At 42.2% G+C, this 19796-nt stretch overlaps 2 protein-coding genes across 3 annotated transcripts in view; one reads left to right on the top strand and one right to left on the bottom strand.

The window, feature by feature from the left end:
• Positions 1 to 3525: 3525 nt before the first annotated feature.
• MAP1LC3B (microtubule associated protein 1 light chain 3 beta) lies at positions 3526 to 10395 on the top strand. The gene is made up of 4 exons (XM_028739935.2): positions 3526 to 3685; positions 6368 to 6423; positions 7023 to 7129; positions 8228 to 10395. Exons 1-4 carry the CDS (start codon positions 3646 to 3648, stop codon positions 8397 to 8399), a joined length of 375 nt encoding a protein of 124 aa, XP_028595768.1. The 5' UTR covers positions 3526 to 3645; the 3' UTR covers positions 8400 to 10395.
• Positions 9362 to 19796, bottom strand: part of ZCCHC14 (zinc finger CCHC-type containing 14) — a 37373-nt gene continuing 26938 nt past the window's right edge. The window contains exons 6-13 of one of the 2 annotated variants that reach the window (XM_028739934.2): positions 19185 to 19279; positions 19034 to 19088; positions 18003 to 18276; positions 16743 to 16834; positions 16231 to 16355; positions 15788 to 15928; positions 14267 to 15706; positions 9362 to 13746 (exon numbers count right to left, since the gene is read on the bottom strand). In XM_028739934.2, coding sequence (XP_028595767.2) covers positions 13691 to 13746; positions 14267 to 15706; positions 15788 to 15928; positions 16231 to 16355; positions 16743 to 16834; positions 18003 to 18276; positions 19034 to 19088; positions 19185 to 19279 — 2278 coding nt within the window. In that variant the 3' untranslated portion in view covers positions 9362 to 13690. Of the gene's footprint in view, positions 13747 to 14266; positions 15929 to 16230; positions 16356 to 16742; positions 16835 to 18002; positions 18277 to 19033; positions 19089 to 19184; positions 19280 to 19796 lie in introns of both variants that reach the window. The other variant, XM_077931620.1, reaches the window with a different exon arrangement.

Here is a 19796-nt window from a genome sequence, read left to right as displayed (position 1 = left end):
AGGATGAGATGGTTGGACAGTGTTCTTGAAGCTACCAGCATGAGTTTGACCAAACTGCGGGAGGCAGTGGAAGACAGGAGTGCCTGGCGTGCTCTGGTCCATGGGGTCACAAAGAGTTGGACACGACTAAACAACAACAACAACTTCCTCATGAGGCGATGGCCTGGGGATGTGCCATTAAGAACAAAAAAGGACCACAGAACTCTGTCTAAAAAGGCAAATGAATGAGGCCTCTCCCTCCCCCTACAGATAAAGGCACACAGCTAAGAGAGAGTTAGCAGTTATGTGAGCAAGATGCTAAGCAACAGGCAGAGCCATGGCTATTGTCTGCTTGAATCCAGGGCTGCACATATGGGAAAAGCAAGACCCTCATGGAGTGTTAATGTTGTGAACCACTCCATTGTAGGCTCAGGTTATATGTGTAAATAAGCCATATATCATAAAAACACCACAGTCTCCACTGTGTCACCTTTCCAAAAGGAAACACAGACCCTGGGTAAGTGTGCCTGGAAACCCTGGAACATCGCACCACTTGGCGATTGAGTGGCAGGCAACAATATTATACAGTGTGGTTCTATATGACTGTATACTCAGAAGTAGGTCCTACTGTAATCCAGGGTGCTTGTTCCTAGGCATCAGTGCAAATGAGTACAACATTGGAAATATCTAACACTGCAATCCTATGCACATTTACCTGAAAGTATGTTGCACTGAATTCAGTAGGACTTACTTCTGAGTAAAATTGCACTGCAATGTTGCTGATGTTATCTAGTTGCACAAGCAGCCAGCAATCCACAAGCCAATGGCTCTGAGTCAAAGCATTTAAAAAATCAATATCCTTTAAAAATTTACCACATGGGAGACAGTCATAATCACACTCATTCTCTTGGATGGTAGCTTTACTCATCATTACTTGCTTACCCATCTGTAATATGGGACTTCATTCTGAGACAAAACTAAGCTCAGTGCAAACTAGAGAGGTTTCTATAAACTCACAGCCTCCTGGTTCTCAGGCCTGTCTGAAATGGGAGCTCAGTTTCTCAAATCATACAAAGGAATACATTTAACCAAGAGAGATTGAACACTGTACAGTAGTTTGCCTCAATGTATTACTGTCAATGTGCTGGAGGTTTTTCTGTTATTTTTATTTATTAAAAAGTTTATAAAGAGCCAACTAATTTTTAAAAAATCACAGTGGAATACAATAAAATCTAACAAAATTATAAAATACAGATTGAAAGACCAACAATGAATCAAATTGGTTCAACCCACAGCGCCACCCGTGTCCTTTAATTATCTAAAAATGCTTGGCAAAACATAATGTTTACAGCAGGCAATGAAATATCAAAATTGTAGGTGCTTGTCTGAATTACCTGGGAGCAGTGTTCCAAAGGGAAGTTTTTCATGTTTGATGTTTTATTGCATCACCACCACCATCATCATTATTCTGTCGGGAGCCACCCAGAGCGGCTGGGAAACCGAGCCAAATGGGTGGGGTATAAATAATAGATTATTATTATTATTATTATTATTATTATTATTTACTTTTATTATGATAAAAATAAAAGCTTATTAATAGAATGGGTGCTCAGTTCCTTGCCTACATAGCCCCATACAGTACTAGTTCAGAGACTCCTTTTACTGTATATGTAACCCAAACAAACTTAGGCATGGGGAGCACAGGCTGGTTCTGGGTCTAAGGAAGCCTCACTGGGAATGATGTAGCATTGGCAACCTGCAATTGGGGTCAGTCACCTGCTATGTGCCCCGTCACCTCTTCTTTCATACCACCTAACAGATGATTGATGTGGTGAGAGTGAAACTTCAAACATTAACAGAGCCAGCTGGCATCTGGGGACTGTGGGGGAGTGATTGGTGGTGGTGGGAGGCTCAGTGGCACTCACTGCAGCAGGGAAGGCAGGGCAGGCATCAAGCCCCAGTGAACCTTGCCAGGTGTATGGGCCCAACAGTTACCCAAACACACAAGGTGCTGACACTAGACCTACTGAATCAGACCAAAGCCCAGCATCTCATTTTCCAGTGGCCAACCAGATGGCTCTGGAATTCAATAAAGCTTTATGTCATTTATCTGTTGTTGGAGATATATTATTAATTTGTTTTTGTCTCTGGGATCAGAGTTTGGCAGGCAGAAGTCCCACAGCTGTCTGTCAAACTGCCTCTTTGTTCTGTTTCAGCTGCATGCTGGAAGTTCCTCTGAAATTGACATCCGACTTCAGAGTATAAAGACTCTGTCAAACAACTATGCCAGTTCCTTTTCCAGTGTTGTTTTGAGCAGACCAGTCCTTCAAACTACGTAGTCATAGCCAATAAGATCCATGTGGCTGGGAAAGGGGGGAAACAAAACAAGTTCTTCTTCCAATAAAATGTATGACATGTCTTATTAGAGTTCAAGGACATCACACTTGTAAGTGCCATTATAATGTTAGGCTTATGCAGCTACAGGAAATACTTGGCTTTGAGTAATCAGTAATTAAATGTCTGCTGATCTGCTATTGTAGAACACAGTCAGAGCATCTTGCAATGGATTTGCATCCTTTCTTGGCCACAAATGCAATTAACAGAGACAAGTTACAGAGAGAAACAGTGTTTTTTTTTTCTGGTGGTACTCAGAGGGTACACAGCACCAGCACCTTTTTTCTAGAAGCAAAGCACTGGAAACACACATGTTGTGTCACCTTAAATATGAAAAGAATTATTATGGAAGGCATGCCCCCCCTATAATACTCCAATAAGGCTGATTGGTGGGAGATTTGTAGCAAACAAAAGGAACTACTTCTTCACACAACACATAAACAATGGCATTTGTGCCCATAAAATGTGGTAATGGCCTCAGATAGATGGCTCTGAAAAGAGATTAGGCAAATTAAGGGAAGCATATCCGTGATACCCCCAGGATTAGAGGTGGCATGCATCTGAATACCAGTTACAGAGAAACAACACAGGAGAGGGCAATGCTATCAGGTCCTGTTTGTGGGCTTTCAATTGCACATTGGAGACGGGGAGGAAAGTGTTTTGCATATGTTCAAAATATCCCCCCCGCCGCTCTCTAGTATTACTTGATGAGCTCCAGATCTTTATCTGTGAGATCAGATCCCGCCCCAGGTGCTTGATCGTGAGATGAGGGGAACTTCTTTCTTTAATATGGAAATTGCGGCAAAACCAAACCAGAGGCCTTCTCTTCCTCCGGGGAGGGTGATATGGTAACCATGGTGATGGGCGGGGCTGCGTTTGTGCGCGATGAAGTCACTGTTTTAGCGCCGCCCTGCGGCAGGCTCAGCTTCTGACTCCCCCGCCCGCGGCTCGTTTCGCCCGCGCAGGCGCGCTCGCGTCACCAACGTCGACTCCCCTCCTTCTCCTCTCCTCTTCCTTGCTTGAGGCGTCGGGCTTCCGTCGCTACGCACGCGCACTACCGCGCGGCGAAGCCTACGAATGCCCGGCCTCTTGCTTTTCCTTCCTTCGTCCGTCTGTCCCTCCCTCCCTGTGACGCAATCAGCTCGGGAGAGGCGGGGCTTCGTTGGTCAGCTGATCGCGGACGAGGGTTTTGGTGTGGATGGTCCGCGCCGCTGAGAGGGGAGAGAGTCGAAGGAGGTGGAGGAGGAGCCAGTCGCCGCCGCCGCCGCCGCGATGCCCTCGGAAAAGAGCTTCAAGCAGCGACGCACTTTCGGTGGGGGAAGGGCTTGTGCGTTAGCCCCTCGAGGGGGGGGCAAGAGGGGGCTGTTACTGAGTCGGGGGGGGGGCGTTGGGGAGAGACGCACCACATCAAGTGGGGCGGCCAAGGGAACACCTGCGAGGTGGATTTGAGTGGGGGGGGGGGGAGCTTGGTGACTGGAGGGGGGATACTCAGAAGTAGGGAACAGTGAAGAGCTGGGAAGATGGTCCATGAACGTGGCGGCGGGCGCTGTGTGCGCTATATGTGTGGCGGTGGGGAGAGGGTAAGTGGGTCTCGCTGGGGCAAGGGAAGAAGAGTTGAGGAAAAGGCAAAACACCCCCTCCCATTGTTGGGGGGGGATGAGGCTTCTCCCCCCTTCTTCCTTCACGGAGGTCCTTGAGAAGGTGCTTGGCCTGTTAGCGCACTCTCCGTCGGCCATGGGGGGCGGGTTTATGGGTTGGTGGCACAGTCGTATCCCCCCCTTTAATACAGTAATCACCTTTTCCCCCATCTCCTAGTTCTGGATCTTGGGCAGAGTGATTCACCACCCACCATGACTGTTATTCCCCACCCCCCCAAATTGGGAGTGTAAGGAGGACCCCCTTGCATTACTTTCCGCCCCCCCTTGAAACCCCTTAAGGATTGAAGGCTAGCCCTGAGGATGACTGTTGGTGGTTGGAGGCCGGGGTTGGAGGGGCCTGAGGTGTTGTGTTTGAGGCGAATGCAGGGCCTGTTGACGGCTCTGCCGGCTTCCGTGGAGCTCAAAAGCCAGAGGAGTAAACAGCCCCCCCCCCCGGTGCCAGCCTCTTTCCCTGCCTGGCATCGTGCCTGCTCTGCACTCTGCTGTAGCACCCCTTTCCCCTCACCCCCAGCACTTAGAGGGTGGTGGGCCTACCCTTTGTTGATCAGTTGTCAAAACACTGGAGATGGTGCTGTTTATCTTGAGTATATTGTACAGTATGCTGGATGCTGTAGTGTAGAACTTCTTGTCTGGATGCTGCATGTGTTTGTAGTTTCATTCCCAGGCTTTATCTGCGGTGTCTTCCCTTAGCGACGTGAAAGTATTCAGTACTTATGACGGATCCCCTTCTCTATTCTTTCCTGGGTATTGCCTGCACAACTTTAAGCAGTTCAACTGTTTGGATTCCATGGATTTGTTTGTCTCCGATCTGCTGTGTCAGTTTGTTGTTATGTGAGGAAGCAGAGGGTAATGTTGAATCATTGGGCTGCAATTTTCCTAATACTGTTGATGACCAAAACAGAGGGTGACCTCCAGACAGAAGCAGGAAGTTTTGGGAACAACGTTGGGCAATTACCTCCACCTCTCAGGAGTTAGTGACAGATTAAATAACAAATATTGGCTGTAGCAAAGGCTTGTGAATTAGCTAGCCTTCCAGCCAAGTCCACCAAGTTTCAGCTTCGTGATATGATCCAAAAATCCTGATGTAACAAGCCCTAGTTAGGTTCTATTGTAAATTTATTAGTTATTACTATCACTTTAAAAAGAAATACAGGAAGACTCAGGCTGTTGCTTTTGTTGTTACTGTTTTTGTTCTGCTTAAACTGGTTTTCCTGCTTGCATGTTGGAGTGGAAAAAGAATTGAGGCTTTGTTTTGCTGCTGTGCCGCTGAAAACGAAAGTAAAGGTCGTTCTAGCTGTTTGTTTTCCTTTGCAAAGGAGTTTTGGACACCAACAGTCCTGTAGGCTGGGGGTGGGGAAACCTAGTGGAAGCTCTTTAGCTTTAAGAATGCAATAACTACAATATATATTTAAAATGCTTTGATGAAATTAATATTTTATACTTTTAATTTACATAGAGCACTTTTCCTCGAGGGGATAGCCATGTTTTCTCACTAACTTCTAGCAGTAAAAACAAAGAGTCTTGTAGCACCTTAAAACTAACATTTCATTATGACATAAGCTGTGAAGTGGGCTCTAGTCTAGTCTTATGCGATAAGACTCTTTGTTGTGTTTGCTCCTTTCCCATGGCCCTCAGACTGGGTCCTTGGACTTCCCAGATGCTCTCAGATTTAGAACTACTTCAGCCTTAGCAGATTTGTTGTACTACTCTGTGCCTTTAAACCAACTAAGCTCAACTTTTTTCTTCTTCTTCAACTTAACTTGCCTGCTTTAACTTTTCACTATGAAGGGTTATGCTTCTTTATTTTTCAAATGGCATTTTCTCCCCCCCCCCCCCGAGTTTGTCTTAAGTTGTCCCCACCCTTCCTGTTAATAAATTGTGCTGCAGAATTTCTACTAGCACACAGGTATGGTGGGGGGTGGCATCAGTTAGCAGCTTCATTTGTGGGGCTACAGTCAAAAGTGGGCAAGTACCCCTTTTTCTCTTGTGCCTCCCCCTTTCCACTGTAGCTTCTTCATTCCCTACATGAATTTTCAGCAGCGCTTGAGTTGCATTCCCACCCTGATCTAGAAAGACTGCCAATTAACCTTGCTTCTAATGCTATCAGCTTGGGTATACTAATGTGGGTGTGGTTTAAGCGCCTCTCATTCTGCTTATGATTTATTTATTTGATTTATATCCTACCCTTCCTACAAACTACTGCCTCTGTGTGTGCTTCTCTTCCAGGGCAATGAAACACCAATATAACAGGTTGTTCTGTGTAGATATTATACGATATATCTGACAAAAGTGCCTCTTCAAGCATTTAAGTACAACTTTCTTTTTCTCCCCTGTAGAACAAAGAGTAGAAGATGTCAGACTTATTCGAGAGCAGCATCCTACAAAGATACCAGTGAGTAGACTTTCAACTCTATTGTCTGTCATTTGGTGAGACTTAAATCAGGGAAATAACCTGGTAGGTAGTGGCAACACGTGCACTTTGGGGACTAGCAGTGAAATCATCCATACTAGAGGCTGCAAAGATATTTGCCCTACTCCATTTCATTTTACATAACAGAAGTCAATTGTTTGCTGCTCCCAGGTTTTCCTGATTGTAGTCCTCTTGCCCTGTTTATGCATAACTGAATGGAGAAGAGAAGGGGCTGAAATTGGGGTGACAGGTGGGGAGGAGGGCACGCTAGCCTTTCACTGCAAACCTGTGCCAGGAACGGAATTAGCTCTCCCCACAAGGCTGGGGTCTTCTCTATTGCAGCTCCTTTTCACAGCTTAATTCAGGTGACTGGGTTTGTTTTAAGAATTTCAATGCTGAGCCTCATTAAAAATGCAAGGTGGCATACAATAAAATGATAGAAATAATAAAATTATAAACCACTGTATTACAAAGTAGAATTGCATTAAACAAACCCATAGGTATCTAGCAAGAATATGCCTGTGGCTCACCATACTGAAAAGTCCTAAATTATAAGTCCTAACTTTACCATTTTCCTCCAGGTAATCATTGAAAGGTATAAAGGAGAAAAGCAACTTCCCATTCTGGATAAAACAAAGTTTCTGGTCCCAGATCATGTCAACATGAGTGAGCTGATCAAGATTATCAGGTATCTAACCTACCTGCTTTACTGAAAGGTTTCTCATTCAGGACAGTAGCTTGTGCTATATATTAAGGGTTTCCCAAGTGAGTTAAAAAAAAAGTCAAGTAACAATCATAACAAAGGTCCAGAGTGTTTGACCTACTTGTTGGCAAAGCAAAAAAAAAAAACAACTGGTCTTGCTAAGCCTCCTTCCTTCCTACAGAAAAGCCTGGCAGGGAGTGTGCATGGTTGGGCTCCATTGCCTGAAGGTGCCACAACTTCTTGGAGGTTGAGTGGAGAATGTTTTGTTCAGTGCCACTGCCTGTAGTTGTTCTGTATGCCTCTAGGAAGTGGAAGGAGCAGGAAAGAGGCTAGGTGGTTTTTTTGGTGAGGAGAGGGATGCTGTGTTGGTTCTGTTAGAGCCAAGGCTCTTCAGGTCTGCCTTTGCCATGCAGATGCCAGTTTTCCACCCAACTTGGAAGGTGGCAGAGATCTTCAGCAGACAATCCCTGCCCACCTCTGCATCCTCAAAGTTTGGATGGTTGCTTGATACGGAGCGGTGCCACACTCTGCATGGCAAGCATGTTTGCCGATGCTTGATCGTAACAGGAATTACGCTGACACAGCTTTCCGTCTCTATTGGTAACTCTTCACAGAAAGGGAACTTGCTTATATGGGCTCTTTATAATTCTGGAGTGTGGTGCCTGTTACTGAGTAAACTCCTTGCTGTAGCTGGCACTGATGTGCTCTGTAGTCCATTGAAATGGTTAAAATGGGTGGTTAGCATCTAAAAGCAACAACCTAACATGCACATTATCTCTAGCAGTGTTGTCCTTCCTCTTAGGCAACACAGCAGGCCTTAAGTGTCTCACTTGAGGCTTTATAAGATCAGTGTAGTTGCAAGTCCCTCCCCTCTGATGTTGCTTGGGTGAGGAGGCTGCCTTCAGAAGTGCTCTAATCACACATGCTTTCTGGTATTCATGTGATTCTTGGATGTGGCAAAGGAGGAGACTGTTGCTAAACCTGGAATTTCCAAAGGCAGTTCTTTTTTTGTATTTTGCTTCTGCATTTAAATTTGTTAGCCATGTTCCAAGGGAAGTGTCCATTCAGTTTCCTGTCTTCTAGGCGTCGGCTGCAGCTGAATTCCAATCAAGCTTTCTTCTTACTGGTGAATGGACACAGCATGGTGAGCGTTTCAACACCAATTTCGGAGGTGTATGAAAGTGAAAAGGACGAGGACGGATTCCTGTACATGGTGTATGCCTCTCAGGAAACATTTGGAATGAAATCTGTGTAAACCATCCCCAGTGGCTTGTAGCCTAGGATAGTTTTTACCCCTCCCTCCCACAGGAAAAAACAAAGGGATGTCACCAACCTGCTCACAGTAGTTGTGCTTAGCGGGTGTTCTCACCGTACTGTTTTATTTGTGAATATTGAACAGATGAGTGCCAGTATAGACAAGCAGCGCAGCTTTGTAGACCTGCTATAAAATTTGCACAGGCACATTTGCTTTAAGCCTCTGGAATTTTAAACTATACTGTATGTGTGTGTGTGTGTTAAGTTGCCAATAAAAGGGATGTTTGCATTAATCATAGAAAATGGGCTAGCATTTAGCAGCAAACTAAAATACTTGCGTGTGACATCTCATAATGTTAAGTCATGTTTCAGCTCCTGAAAACTGCTTTTTAAGAAAGGGAACAAATAGGAGTAATGGTCTGCTTCTTTTAACCTTTTTTTGATAGATCAGTGCATGTGATGAAAGGGGTGGGCATTAATTCATTGGTACTGTTACTTTAGAAGGCAAAACATCAGATTGCTAATTATTGTTATATACCAAACATCACAGCTTTATGCTAGTTTTAGGAAATATATACATAACTGTTGTCAAAGAAAAGCTTCCGTCTACCCAGAGTCTGGTATTCTGTTCTACACCTTGTTAAATTTATTCTAATTAAATCAACCCAAACCCTCAGCAAAGAGGACTTCATTTTGTCAGTCAGAAAGCATTGGGAGGTAGCAGGGTTTTGAGGTTAGCCAATTGCCAAAGTAATACAGTAAACATTGGCAAGCCTCGCAGCTGTTGATGTTTCTTTATATTTAGCATATTAACCTCGCTACCCAAGTTCTTGATTTTCATTGAAATACATGAAGAACATTTTTGTATTTCCTCGTTGGCAGAAAGCCCTTGTTTCTTTTAGCTGCATTTCAAACTATCAAAACTCAAAAAGAATTTCCCTTTGTTTTAGACTGGGCAATATCTAAAGTTGCAAAGAAGTTTGATCACTGCTTCCAGTCAGTTGCATAGGGACTTAAATTTTGCTGTAAACAGGGTATGTCCTGTGCAAAAGGAAAGTAATTCAGATAGTGTCCTGCTTCCCCATTTGTTATACAGTGAAATGTAGTAAGCTAAGACTTATCCTTGTATATTAATGCATGTGAATTTAATTATATGTTATAGCAAACAAATTTTTATTATGTGGAGAAAAGAGGCTAAATCTTGACATGCTGTAAAATATCAATATGACATGCAGTTTCTACCTTTGCATGCATCTGTTCAATGCTTGCTTCTAACAAGTTCACTGTGAGCTTTTACTTCACTGTAAAATTTTAAAGTCTTCTGTTCAGTTACTATTTCTTCATAAGACAACCATCCTTACAATGGGCTAATGGCTGCTCTTGTATAAATGTTGATTTTTCTTTTGTTTTTTAAAGTGCTGAAATGGATGATTCCATCTCAACTTGATTAGAAGTTAAGCTTATATACAAGTCCATTTTAAAACGATCTTAATGCTGTATATGAAGAGCAGTAGACAGAATTGAACAAAAGCCTTCAGCCTCCCACAACTTTGGCTCAGATTCCTTTACTGTTGCAGAATAGAACATTGTCACAAAAGTAGGAGATTCTGTGGCCATACTAATGACACTTGTGAAGATGCTTGAGCTATGAAAATCAACAATGCCTGCTTTCTGAGTGTGGGCAAGATACTGAATTCCAAATGAAACTGAGAATTAAGTACCTGTATGAGAACATGGAAAAGCTCCTGACGGAAGAAACTGATATCCCAGGCTGCAGTGTGGCTTTTCTGTACCCTTCAGAGCACCTACCTAAAATGGACAACTTGCAGATAATGCTGTTGGATAGCTCTGCAGTACCTGTCTACAGCTGCCACATTTGAGACAATGCATGCTTATGTTAGCCTTTGGTTGAACCTGCTGCGCTTGCAGTAAGTTTTCTTTAGCCTCCCACTGAAAATGGAAAAAAAATATTAAAAGTGAGGATGTCAGAAAAGACACTATTATAGTCTTTAATTTTTGTTCAGTACATTAAATTTACTCAGATAAAAACATTCTAAAAATGTACAATTTTACCTTTAACAAAGTATAATAAAACATAAAAATTCAAATACCAGAATACTTGACATTTACAATTCAAAATCAAATTAGGTGGATATTAAATATTTACAAAACTTTTAATATTTATATAAAGTTACATGCACATTTGTAATATAATGTAAAAGAAATGGCTCGAAATGGGCAGAGGTGTTTCCTTCATTCCTAATGGAAAGTCATTTCTGAAAAGAAAGATGTTAACCTGTGCTGCAAGACATAGGCTCTTCCTATGTTTATAAGAAGTTAGTATGCAGAAATAGTTCCAAAGGTAGCTGGAAGAGTAAAAATTGTTTGAATATTTGTTGCTTTCTGAATTACTATTTAGGGTTTCTGCCTTTGGCCATATCTAAGTAAAGCAGCGTAAGAGGCTTATAAGTGTCTGTTCAGAAGCAAAACAAAATACTCACCCTTCCCTCCCACCTTAAAATAATTAAGTTGGCCTCAGTTTAGGGCTTTTCCCATAAAATGGTATTGTACCCATTGAATAACTTGCCTTTTACTTGGGGTGGCTTACATTTGGGTGTCTCTAACAGAATTCTAGGCTGGCATGAAAAAAAGGGTTTGACATAATTAAGAAAGACCCTTCTTTGTTCAGGCATGGGTCCGCATACTGCTCGAGAAATTTACCATTAACTAAGTCATGCCTAGTTAAAACCTTAGTCATATGCAAATAGCAATTCTCCAGCAGTTTGCCATGCCAGTTTTTAGTACATAGTTTGTTTCATACAGACAAGGGCTTTTGATGGTTCTGTTTTATGCTCTCTTCATGATGCAAGTTACATTCTCTAGTGTAAAGTTTCAGCCAAACTATGATCTATGCAGCTAGTGTCCATTCCTCTTGCACTTGAGTCTTGCTTCAAAGTCCTCTGCCTGCATGAAACACTGGCAGCCACTTTGTGGAGGAAATAGTAGAGAACAGCTTTAATAAAATTAAGTCACTATGTAGGCTTGCCTTTCTATGTCTCAGTTTACCTTTAGAAACGAACAAGGCAATTGGCTCTCCAAAGCTTTCCCCTGGTAATTCCACTTGTCCACTAGTTAAGTTAAACATAGTTTTGTTTGACAGCCCAACAGCTAGCTGAGACAGCTTTCTTTTTATATGAATGGAAACCATATTTCTGAACATCATACTGCTCATGGGGCCATGTTTCTAGAAACTTTCCAATTTAAATGCCTGATAAAGGCTTTCTGTTGATCCTGGAAAGTTTGTATGGTGTTTGGTTATTTCTGTTTAAGAACTGATACATTTGGCTTTTGGCACATTTTGGGCCAATGGGAAGGCTCCCAACTTTTAAGAGTAAACAATAACTGACAGATTTAGTACAGAGTGGCATGTTTCTGCTGATGTCAATCAGGGTCATTAAGGCAAAGTAAATTGCTCTGTCAGTTCTCATTACCTCTGGTAGTTTTACAAGTTTCCTAATGGTATCCACCTCTATTAGCCGTCTCAGAAGTTCAGTCATTACACGCATAATTAAATATTGTGGGTTGGATCTAACCCTATATGTAATACTGTTTTGGTAAAGCCAAACTGAGGATATGAAAGTCTAGCACTTCATTGCATAGAAATAACTGAAGTTGGATGTAGGGCTGCTACAAACCATGTGTTTTTACAACTTTGGACTTGGTCTCTATGAAGCTGAGAAATGGCAGGAAGCTCATGCTAAGCTTCTCCCAGAGTTGAATATGCAAAACCCATTGAATGCCTACACCCAAGAGAATACACCAGTTTGTTTTTAAAGGCAACAGGTAAGGATAATAGAGCTTATTTCTGATGATATAGAAAACAATAGTGGAGTACCTGGTTTTCTGTCAATCCTACCATTATTTCCACAAGATCCACTGTTTTACTACCTCATGGATATGCAGTGCAGTGATACAGCCAACCCCACCTCCCTGCACCTTCAACCATACAATACTTTCAAGCAGAAATACTCATTTGCCACCTCCATAGTAACATATTGTGCACAGCCACTAAAATGTCCTATGTGGGGCAGTTTAAACTTCAGCCCTATCAATGAAAGAAGATAGCTACAACCAATTCAGCATGAATACAAAAAGGTATGCCTCCTTTTGATCAGGTAGGTCTACAATGTTTCAGTTCTGAGCTTTGCTGGCTTTAGTGGAAAAGAATTCTAACTATTTAACATCAAAGCCAATACTCTACGTATTTCAAATAAAGGAGGCAGACTACAAACCCGAGTTGTGGTTAAGATGTACAGCTGTTTCTTACTTTGTGACTTCTATATCCTGTAAGCAAGAGCCCTTGTAGAAAGACTTTTGCTATGCAAAGTAAAGCAACAACTTGCAAACTCTGCTGCAGGAGTCTGTGTTTTAAAACTCGGTTTCAAAGGTAGAGTACTGTTTCCTGTGGCAGAAACTAATATATGGTAAGATTTGAAAGTTGTAGAGGAAAAGTATTTTTTTAAAGACCTGTTTGAGCTCAGTCTCTGGCACTAGACACTTGGAAACGTAAGTTTAATCCATGACTGACAAATAAATGCCGACAAGCATAGCATAACCATTTCTAGAATGAACTGAAACTTCTATCTTTGTTCTTTTGGAAGAGAGGGAGGGTTAAGATTTCTTTATTAGAAGTTCACATAGCCTGCTGGTGCCTATTTCCAACCATTGGAACGTCTCTCGCACTGATCTCAGTCTGCTAAAAGTGCAGATAGAATTATACATTCTTCTGTAGTGCAATCCTTTAAAATCCCAGAGTGTGGTGCCTGATTAGTTTTTGAGAAAAAGTAGACATGTTTACCTAGCCTCAAATGTCAAGAGTCCAGCAGGCAAATGGCTACTGTACCGTCAACCTCTAGCTCTCACTCCAGATTACAACATAGCTGCCCGGGAGTTCGAGTTTCCAGCACAGAAGATCAAAGTATGGCAACATTCTTCAGCAAAAGTGCAGGAGTTTGTTTACAACAAAAAAAGGGTAGTTGGCCAGTTTCACCTCCCATCTGGAAGGTCCAACATTTAAGATCCATGTTATAATTTTGGCAAATCAGTAAAAATGGGTTTGATAAACCCCTAAGCTTCAGTTTCTTCCTAGTGTAGTGAAGTAGAGCACCTTTGGATTAAAAAAATAATGTTAATAAGCTCAACAAGTGGACTTCTCAGATTCCAATTTGAAATTCTGTAATTACTCCATGGGCTTTTGCCATCACAAAAAAAAAGAAGTCCATGGAGTTACTGTCAATCTGTGGAATCTAAACTTTCAGCTGGTGGAGCATATTTTAACCGAAATGTACCTGCATGGAGAAGAGAAATACAAGTCAGCAAGTGTAAGACTTTTGTGAAGTCTACATTTCACAAGCAATGACACATCACACAGTTGAGCACCATGCTGTTCATAGATAAGGAATGAACATATTAGCAGTAGCTGTGAAATAAGGCAAGAGCACCATGGATACCGGTTTTGAGCGTGAGCAATCTCAAAGCTTACTACCACAAGAAACCAACCCCTTATTACCCCACAAAACTATCTGGGCACTGCATGCTCACGCCAGAGCAACATTTTGCCACTCCTGTACTTTGGTTCTCTCAGGTTTGCTTCAGAGTGCTACTGCTCATCCACAAAAGTACAAACTGTTGGCAAAGTGTGAGACCTACAGTGGATTCCACTTGAACATGCTCAGACTTGCCATCACTTTAAATTACTGACCATTTTCAGATTTTCCTTTATCTACCACCCCCTTTCCCCAAGCAGCCAAACCTGTATTCTGAGCAATCTACCAACTGCACTTCTGGGAAGCCAATTATGTTCCTAACCTTGTCGATTGAAATCCATTGGTGGCTGCTTGCAGTCTTGAGCTCGGTGACCACTGGCTCCACAATTGTAACAGGACAGATTCCCATTCTTTTTATGGCCTGTACCACTGTTGTTGCTCATCATCCCCTGTGCTTGGTACACCCCTGCTGTACTTGCCATAAAGCTTTGCATTGGTGGCACTGCAAACGTAGACTGCCCACTCATGACAGAGTCTGGTGTTATGCCACTGTTGTAAGGAGAGTGAACCATAGGGAAGGCTGAGCTGCTGTTGTACTGCTGTGTGTTGATGTAGCCACTGCTGCACAGTGGATTGAAGGGCAGAAATGGGAAAGTAAACACGGACGGTCCGGAAAAGGGGTGCTGGAAGTAATTAGCATAACTGACAGTCATGCCACTTGAACCACAGTTCCCACTACAGCCACAGGAACTGCACACCATGCATCCAGGAGGCTGCTGCTGATGGTGGTGGTGATGGTGGTGATTCTGATTTGGTACTGGGATACTTCCTCCTGAGCCACTACTACTGCTGTTGTAGAAATTGTTCTCGGCAGCTGATGAAAGCGTGGGGCTGGAGCTGGGAGCAGGACAACTGGGTAGGTTTGCCATATTTGCAAAGGATGTGGAGGGGTGACTGCTAGAAGAGGCAGTGTTGCTATTTGCACAGAAGCTGCTGCTGGGCATTGGGGCTACTGGCATACTGCTCAGGGCAGAAAAGGCCACTTTGGTATTGGCTGTATAGAGAGCAGTCCGGGGGTTTATTATTGCTGGGGACACACTGAATTGCATATTACTGGAGCAGGAAGACTGCCCCACAATGGTTGAATCAGTAGGAACCGAAGAGGATACCAGGAGTTTTATGGGGGGTCGTGCCACATGGAAGACGGTGCTGGAAGTTACAGTGGCTGTGGTGCTTGTTTCCACTATTATTCCCGGCTGCTGGGTTGTTTTCACCACTCTGTCTAGAGTGGAAGCATGTACCATTTTGGTCCTGGGACCAAAGTTAATTGAAGGTGTAGAGGAGCCATTTTCAGAAACTCCAGAGAGCACTTGCATGGGCTGATGGGGAGAGGCTGGTATCCCATCCACAACAGTACTCCCAAAGCTCTTCTCCATCTTGATGCCACTTCGAGGTGTGCCAGGTGAAAATTTTGTCCTGTCTTCTAAAGACAAAAGCGAGTGCATAGATGACGAAAGGAGCTTCATGTCTGTATTTCCTCGCTCTGATTTGTGCATAGAGTTCAGTATTCTAATTGGAGTGATGTGAGGGGAGCCCGCAGCTATCATCTGTACTGGCAAGGTGTGGTGACCGGATGGACTGGACACGGCATCATTCTGCACTGGTAAAACCTGAGCAGTGGGCCTGGCTGAGCTGGAGTTGAAGTGATTCAATAACATTACTGGCTTCTCCTTTTCTGAGGCTTCCAAGTGGACCTCTAAACCTACAAGATAGACAGATGTCAGGTACGACCAGTCACCTAAATGTGTTAGATGCTGCAACACAACGAGACAGCTTTCCTTACGTCTCTCATTCTCCTCAGCACTGTCTGAGCTCTCCTCCCGGGTATGGATTCCCATGGGGCTAGAAGAGGAGCTGGAGTATTCTGAAGAGCTTCCTTCGCGGGGGGTTGAGAGGGTTGGCTGATCAACATCGACACGTAACTCTTGTGGAGGCGGGGAAGAGAAGAAGAAAAATCAAGTCATGTGAATGGTACTGTTAAGTCATTTTTAGACAGACAAAATCTGTTGCGACTCCCAAGTACATTTGGCTGATAGCCATTGTTAGCCAGGCTCAAAAATAGATCCATGGAAAGTAATTAACTTGAGTCTATTAATTCAATGGGTCTACTCTTCTAAGTATGACTATCCTGAACTACATTGCTATCCAGTATGTTACAATAATTAGACAAGCGCCAATCTTCCCTGTGTAGGAAATATACATATTCAAACCTCATAGCCTGTTTACCTGCTGTATGGTTACCACGAATGCTTTGGATGGGACCAATATGAGTGGTAGGAGGAACTCTGGCCACCCCAGTGCTCAGGGAAGGAGATGTAGCTGGATTGAGGGTCCGTTTCTCAGACTTTTCCCTGGAATGAAAAGGGAAGTGTGGGAAGCAATTTATTAAAATAAACTTGGGATTTAAATCTGAATTGGTTCTCTAATTTAAAGTATGTGTGGTATCCAACTAACTTAGAGTAAGCCCACTAAAGAGGTTCTATTCTATTAATTTCAATGGGTCTCCCTTGAGTAAAAATTAGCTGCATATAACCTACTGGTATTTTTAGATTTATTGTTCTAGACACATGCATGGGGTATAAATGCAACAAAGTTTTAATTCAACTAGTGCTGAATTAACCCAGTCCTACCTCTGGGTTTTCCTTAGGCAAAGTCCACAGCAAGCATTTTTACTGGGAAAATTAGGAGGAAAAGATCCTGAAATAACATGGAAGAAGCCAGTTTTCTTTAATACCTACTTTTCCAACTCCAGCTGGGTCTTGAGCTTCTTCTTTGCACCCATTGTAAGGGATTCAAATTTATTCAGATCTTCTTCAGTAAGGCTCAGGAACTTAGGAAAAAAGGGAAAGTCAATTTTATAGTATGCATTTAAAAATATAGTATGCTGTCTAATATGGCATACTTGACAGAAGCTTCATTATGAAACTAATGAATATAGCTAATTTACATATTTTGCTTAGTTTTAAAGCAAAATATGTAGATTAGCTAGATTCATGAGTTTCATGAGGTGTTATTACAGTAGCTAAGGCTCTAGGGACAAACAAGTGTTTAACAGCATCCTAGTATAGAGATGAGCAACAGATTTGGGGACACTGTGGCTTCCGTGCAAAATCAGCTTTTAAATTTGTTTTGTTGAGCTGTTGCTACTGATGCATGCCCTTGATCATTTCTGTTATTTTGTCAAGCTACTCAACAACTGAGGTTGTCTCAGCATCCAATTTTATGTAAAATTATTCAGTAGTTATTTGTCAACTTGCAGACTAAAGGTACTTGTCAGATTCAGAACATCCAACCCAGACTTTATTTTCAGGCTTATTAATATTGATAATTATTCTAATAAAAGCAGAGAGAAATACCACAACAATACCCCATTCTGCTATTAAATTCAATTTATATTTCATTATGTATCTTTTATAAAGTGTCTAAGATGTGCTAAGCACTGTACACAGATTAATGATATGATGTATTTGAAAACAAATTAGAGCTTTAGATTTGAGAGCAAAAAAAATAGAGCAAAGAATCCACTAGAGGGCACTCTGATATATATATTTTTATTAAAAAAACACCCCAAGAGTAACGTGATTAGCTTACAACATATCTGAACAGAGTTGTGAATAAAACTGTTAAAAAGAGTGACATTCATTTGAGCAAGGCACAGCATCTCCGCTCCTTCTCAGATCACATGAGGAATTTTGCTTTCTAGGAACAAATACTCATGCATCCAGGGGGAAAAAAGACATCATAGAGGGATGTTTGATCTATGTGCAACAGCTTTTGTTAGAGGGTAAATACTTGTAGTGTGTCAACATTTCACAAAGAAACTTCTAAATATTAGATGAAGACTTTTGCTAGAAAGCCAAATTGCTGAAGAAGTCATATCAGTATTTCTAATCAGTCTTAAGCCTATCCCAAAATTTGCATTCTCTCTCTATACCGCAGATTAATACAGCAAAACAAACACAGCAAACTGTTCCCCCCTAGCCAAGCCAGGACTCTACCTTCTCCATTGAGAGCTGTTTGAAAACAGGGTAGTACTTATGCAAGCGTAGTTTCCGCAGCCAGTCTAAAATCCCATTTTGTTCCTGGGGGGTTTGAGGACTAGGAGTCAATACCGATGAAGAGTTCTCCAGCTGGGAGCGGCAAGTGAGTGAGGATGCAGCCCCACCTGTATGAGTGCAGTGGGGGAGTGCAACAGGTGTAGCGGTCGGATGCTGCACATGATGCTGGAGACTGTTCTGCGAAGACTGGATACCAGCTACGCCACAGATAGGTCTGCAAACATAGAAGGAGAAACTATTCTATGCATCAAACCAAGAACAGGAATGCTGTACATTCTCGTTTCATCCTAGAGCATGTCCCTTGATCCATGATGCAGTTTGCCATCTTTCTGAAGAGCCAGCATAACAATGAAAAGCCAGAGGGCTGGCGAATGTAAGGCCACAGTTACTCCAGCTGCTTAGGTTAAGGAATTACTGATCTGACAGTGCCAACAGGCATAACCAAGAAAAGGGAGCAGAAGTGAGGATTATGTAGATGCAGTAAGTCACTAACCATCCTGCATATTTACTTCAACATGAGCCTCTTGTATAGAAACATAGGGATGAGTTTTAGCTGCTTTTCGTAGGCCAGTTCTAAGTTAGCATTTATATCCTCATAAGTGTTTTGAGGAATTTGTTTCCATGGAAGAATATACATGGGAAATCTTACATCAGAACTGTAAATGATGTGTTGATTTTCAAAGGCAACTAAACATTTTCTATGTTAATTCTCTCCAATGAAATAAAGCAGCTGTACAAAGTAAAATGCCACCTTTGAATGTCTTTTGAGTTTATCATTGGGTCATCTAAACATGCTCAGAACAGAAGGATGACATAATGCCAGCAATACCAAATTTATTCCACACAAAGAATGAAGGGGCAATCTGTGAAGTCACTTTCAAAGTGATAGTGAAAAATGTTTCACATTATGTGGAAATCTGAATAGCATGCTATAGCTTCCCTACATCACACATACACTAAAATCATCTCACCTTCCGGAAGCACCCAGCGTCGTACCTACTTTATAAAGGGAAGTGTTGCCTGGACCTAGAAACAAGGAGATCAGGTGTTTGGACAAGGCCTGAGTGGTAAAATGTCTATTCACATGTTTGTTAATAGGGAGAAATGAATCATAAAACTCACTTGAACTTTGAAATTGCTGGGAGTGAGATGAAGTGCTGAAAAATTTCTTGACGTGGTCATTTTTCCAGATGTGGGAAGGTAATGATGCCAAATACCTGAAAAATGATTTCAACTGAGTAATGGTGTCTTTGCATTTGCACCACAAAGATCAAAACTGCAGCTTTTAACAGAAGAGTGCCAAAATGAGCATTTTAGCACACAGGACACAAACAGCTACTTGACACACTATGGAAATACCAGGCACACATACTGAGGAGGTCCCTACAGACAAATGCTATTTGTTACAATGTGTAAATTGTCACAAGGAGCCCTGAACCTCACAAGTAGTCAATGAGAAGAATATGGTTCTCTCTTGATACGGAGTATACACAACAAACGCGAACACCTACTAATTTCTGAAATGCGAAGTGGGTCATATTAACACTGCAATGTGCTAAAAAACCATGAATCTAATCTGAATTTGTACGGATTGCTGCTAACCGAGTGCTATAAATCACAATTTATATATATGTATATGTGTAGGTGTGTACAAATGCATGCCACTTCTCTCAAAAGTTGTTTACAATACACAGAAGAACCATAAAACTAGGAACAGTTAAAAGTCAACTAATA

Source organism: Podarcis muralis, chromosome 7, assembly GCF_964188315.1.
Source record: "Podarcis muralis chromosome 7, rPodMur119.hap1.1, whole genome shotgun sequence".
NCBI lineage: Eukaryota > Metazoa > Chordata > Lepidosauria > Squamata > Lacertidae > Podarcis > Podarcis muralis.
The sequence above is the reverse complement of the archived record's forward strand: the minus strand, read 5'-3'. Positions and strand labels throughout refer to the sequence as shown.

Excerpts from the sequence above, each read along its gene's own strand:
- MAP1LC3B (XM_028739935.2), top strand. The coding sequence starts at position 3,646 with ATGCCCTCGGAAAAGAGCTTCAAGCAGCGACGCACTTTCG. Across the intron at positions 3,686-6,367 it reads CAAGCAGCGACGCACTTTCG|AACAAAGAGTAGAAGATGTC; the intron begins GTGGGGGAAGGG and ends TCTCCCCTGTAG. Across the intron at positions 7,130-8,227 it reads GAGCTGATCAAGATTATCAG|GCGTCGGCTGCAGCTGAATT; the intron begins GTATCTAACCTA and ends CCTGTCTTCTAG.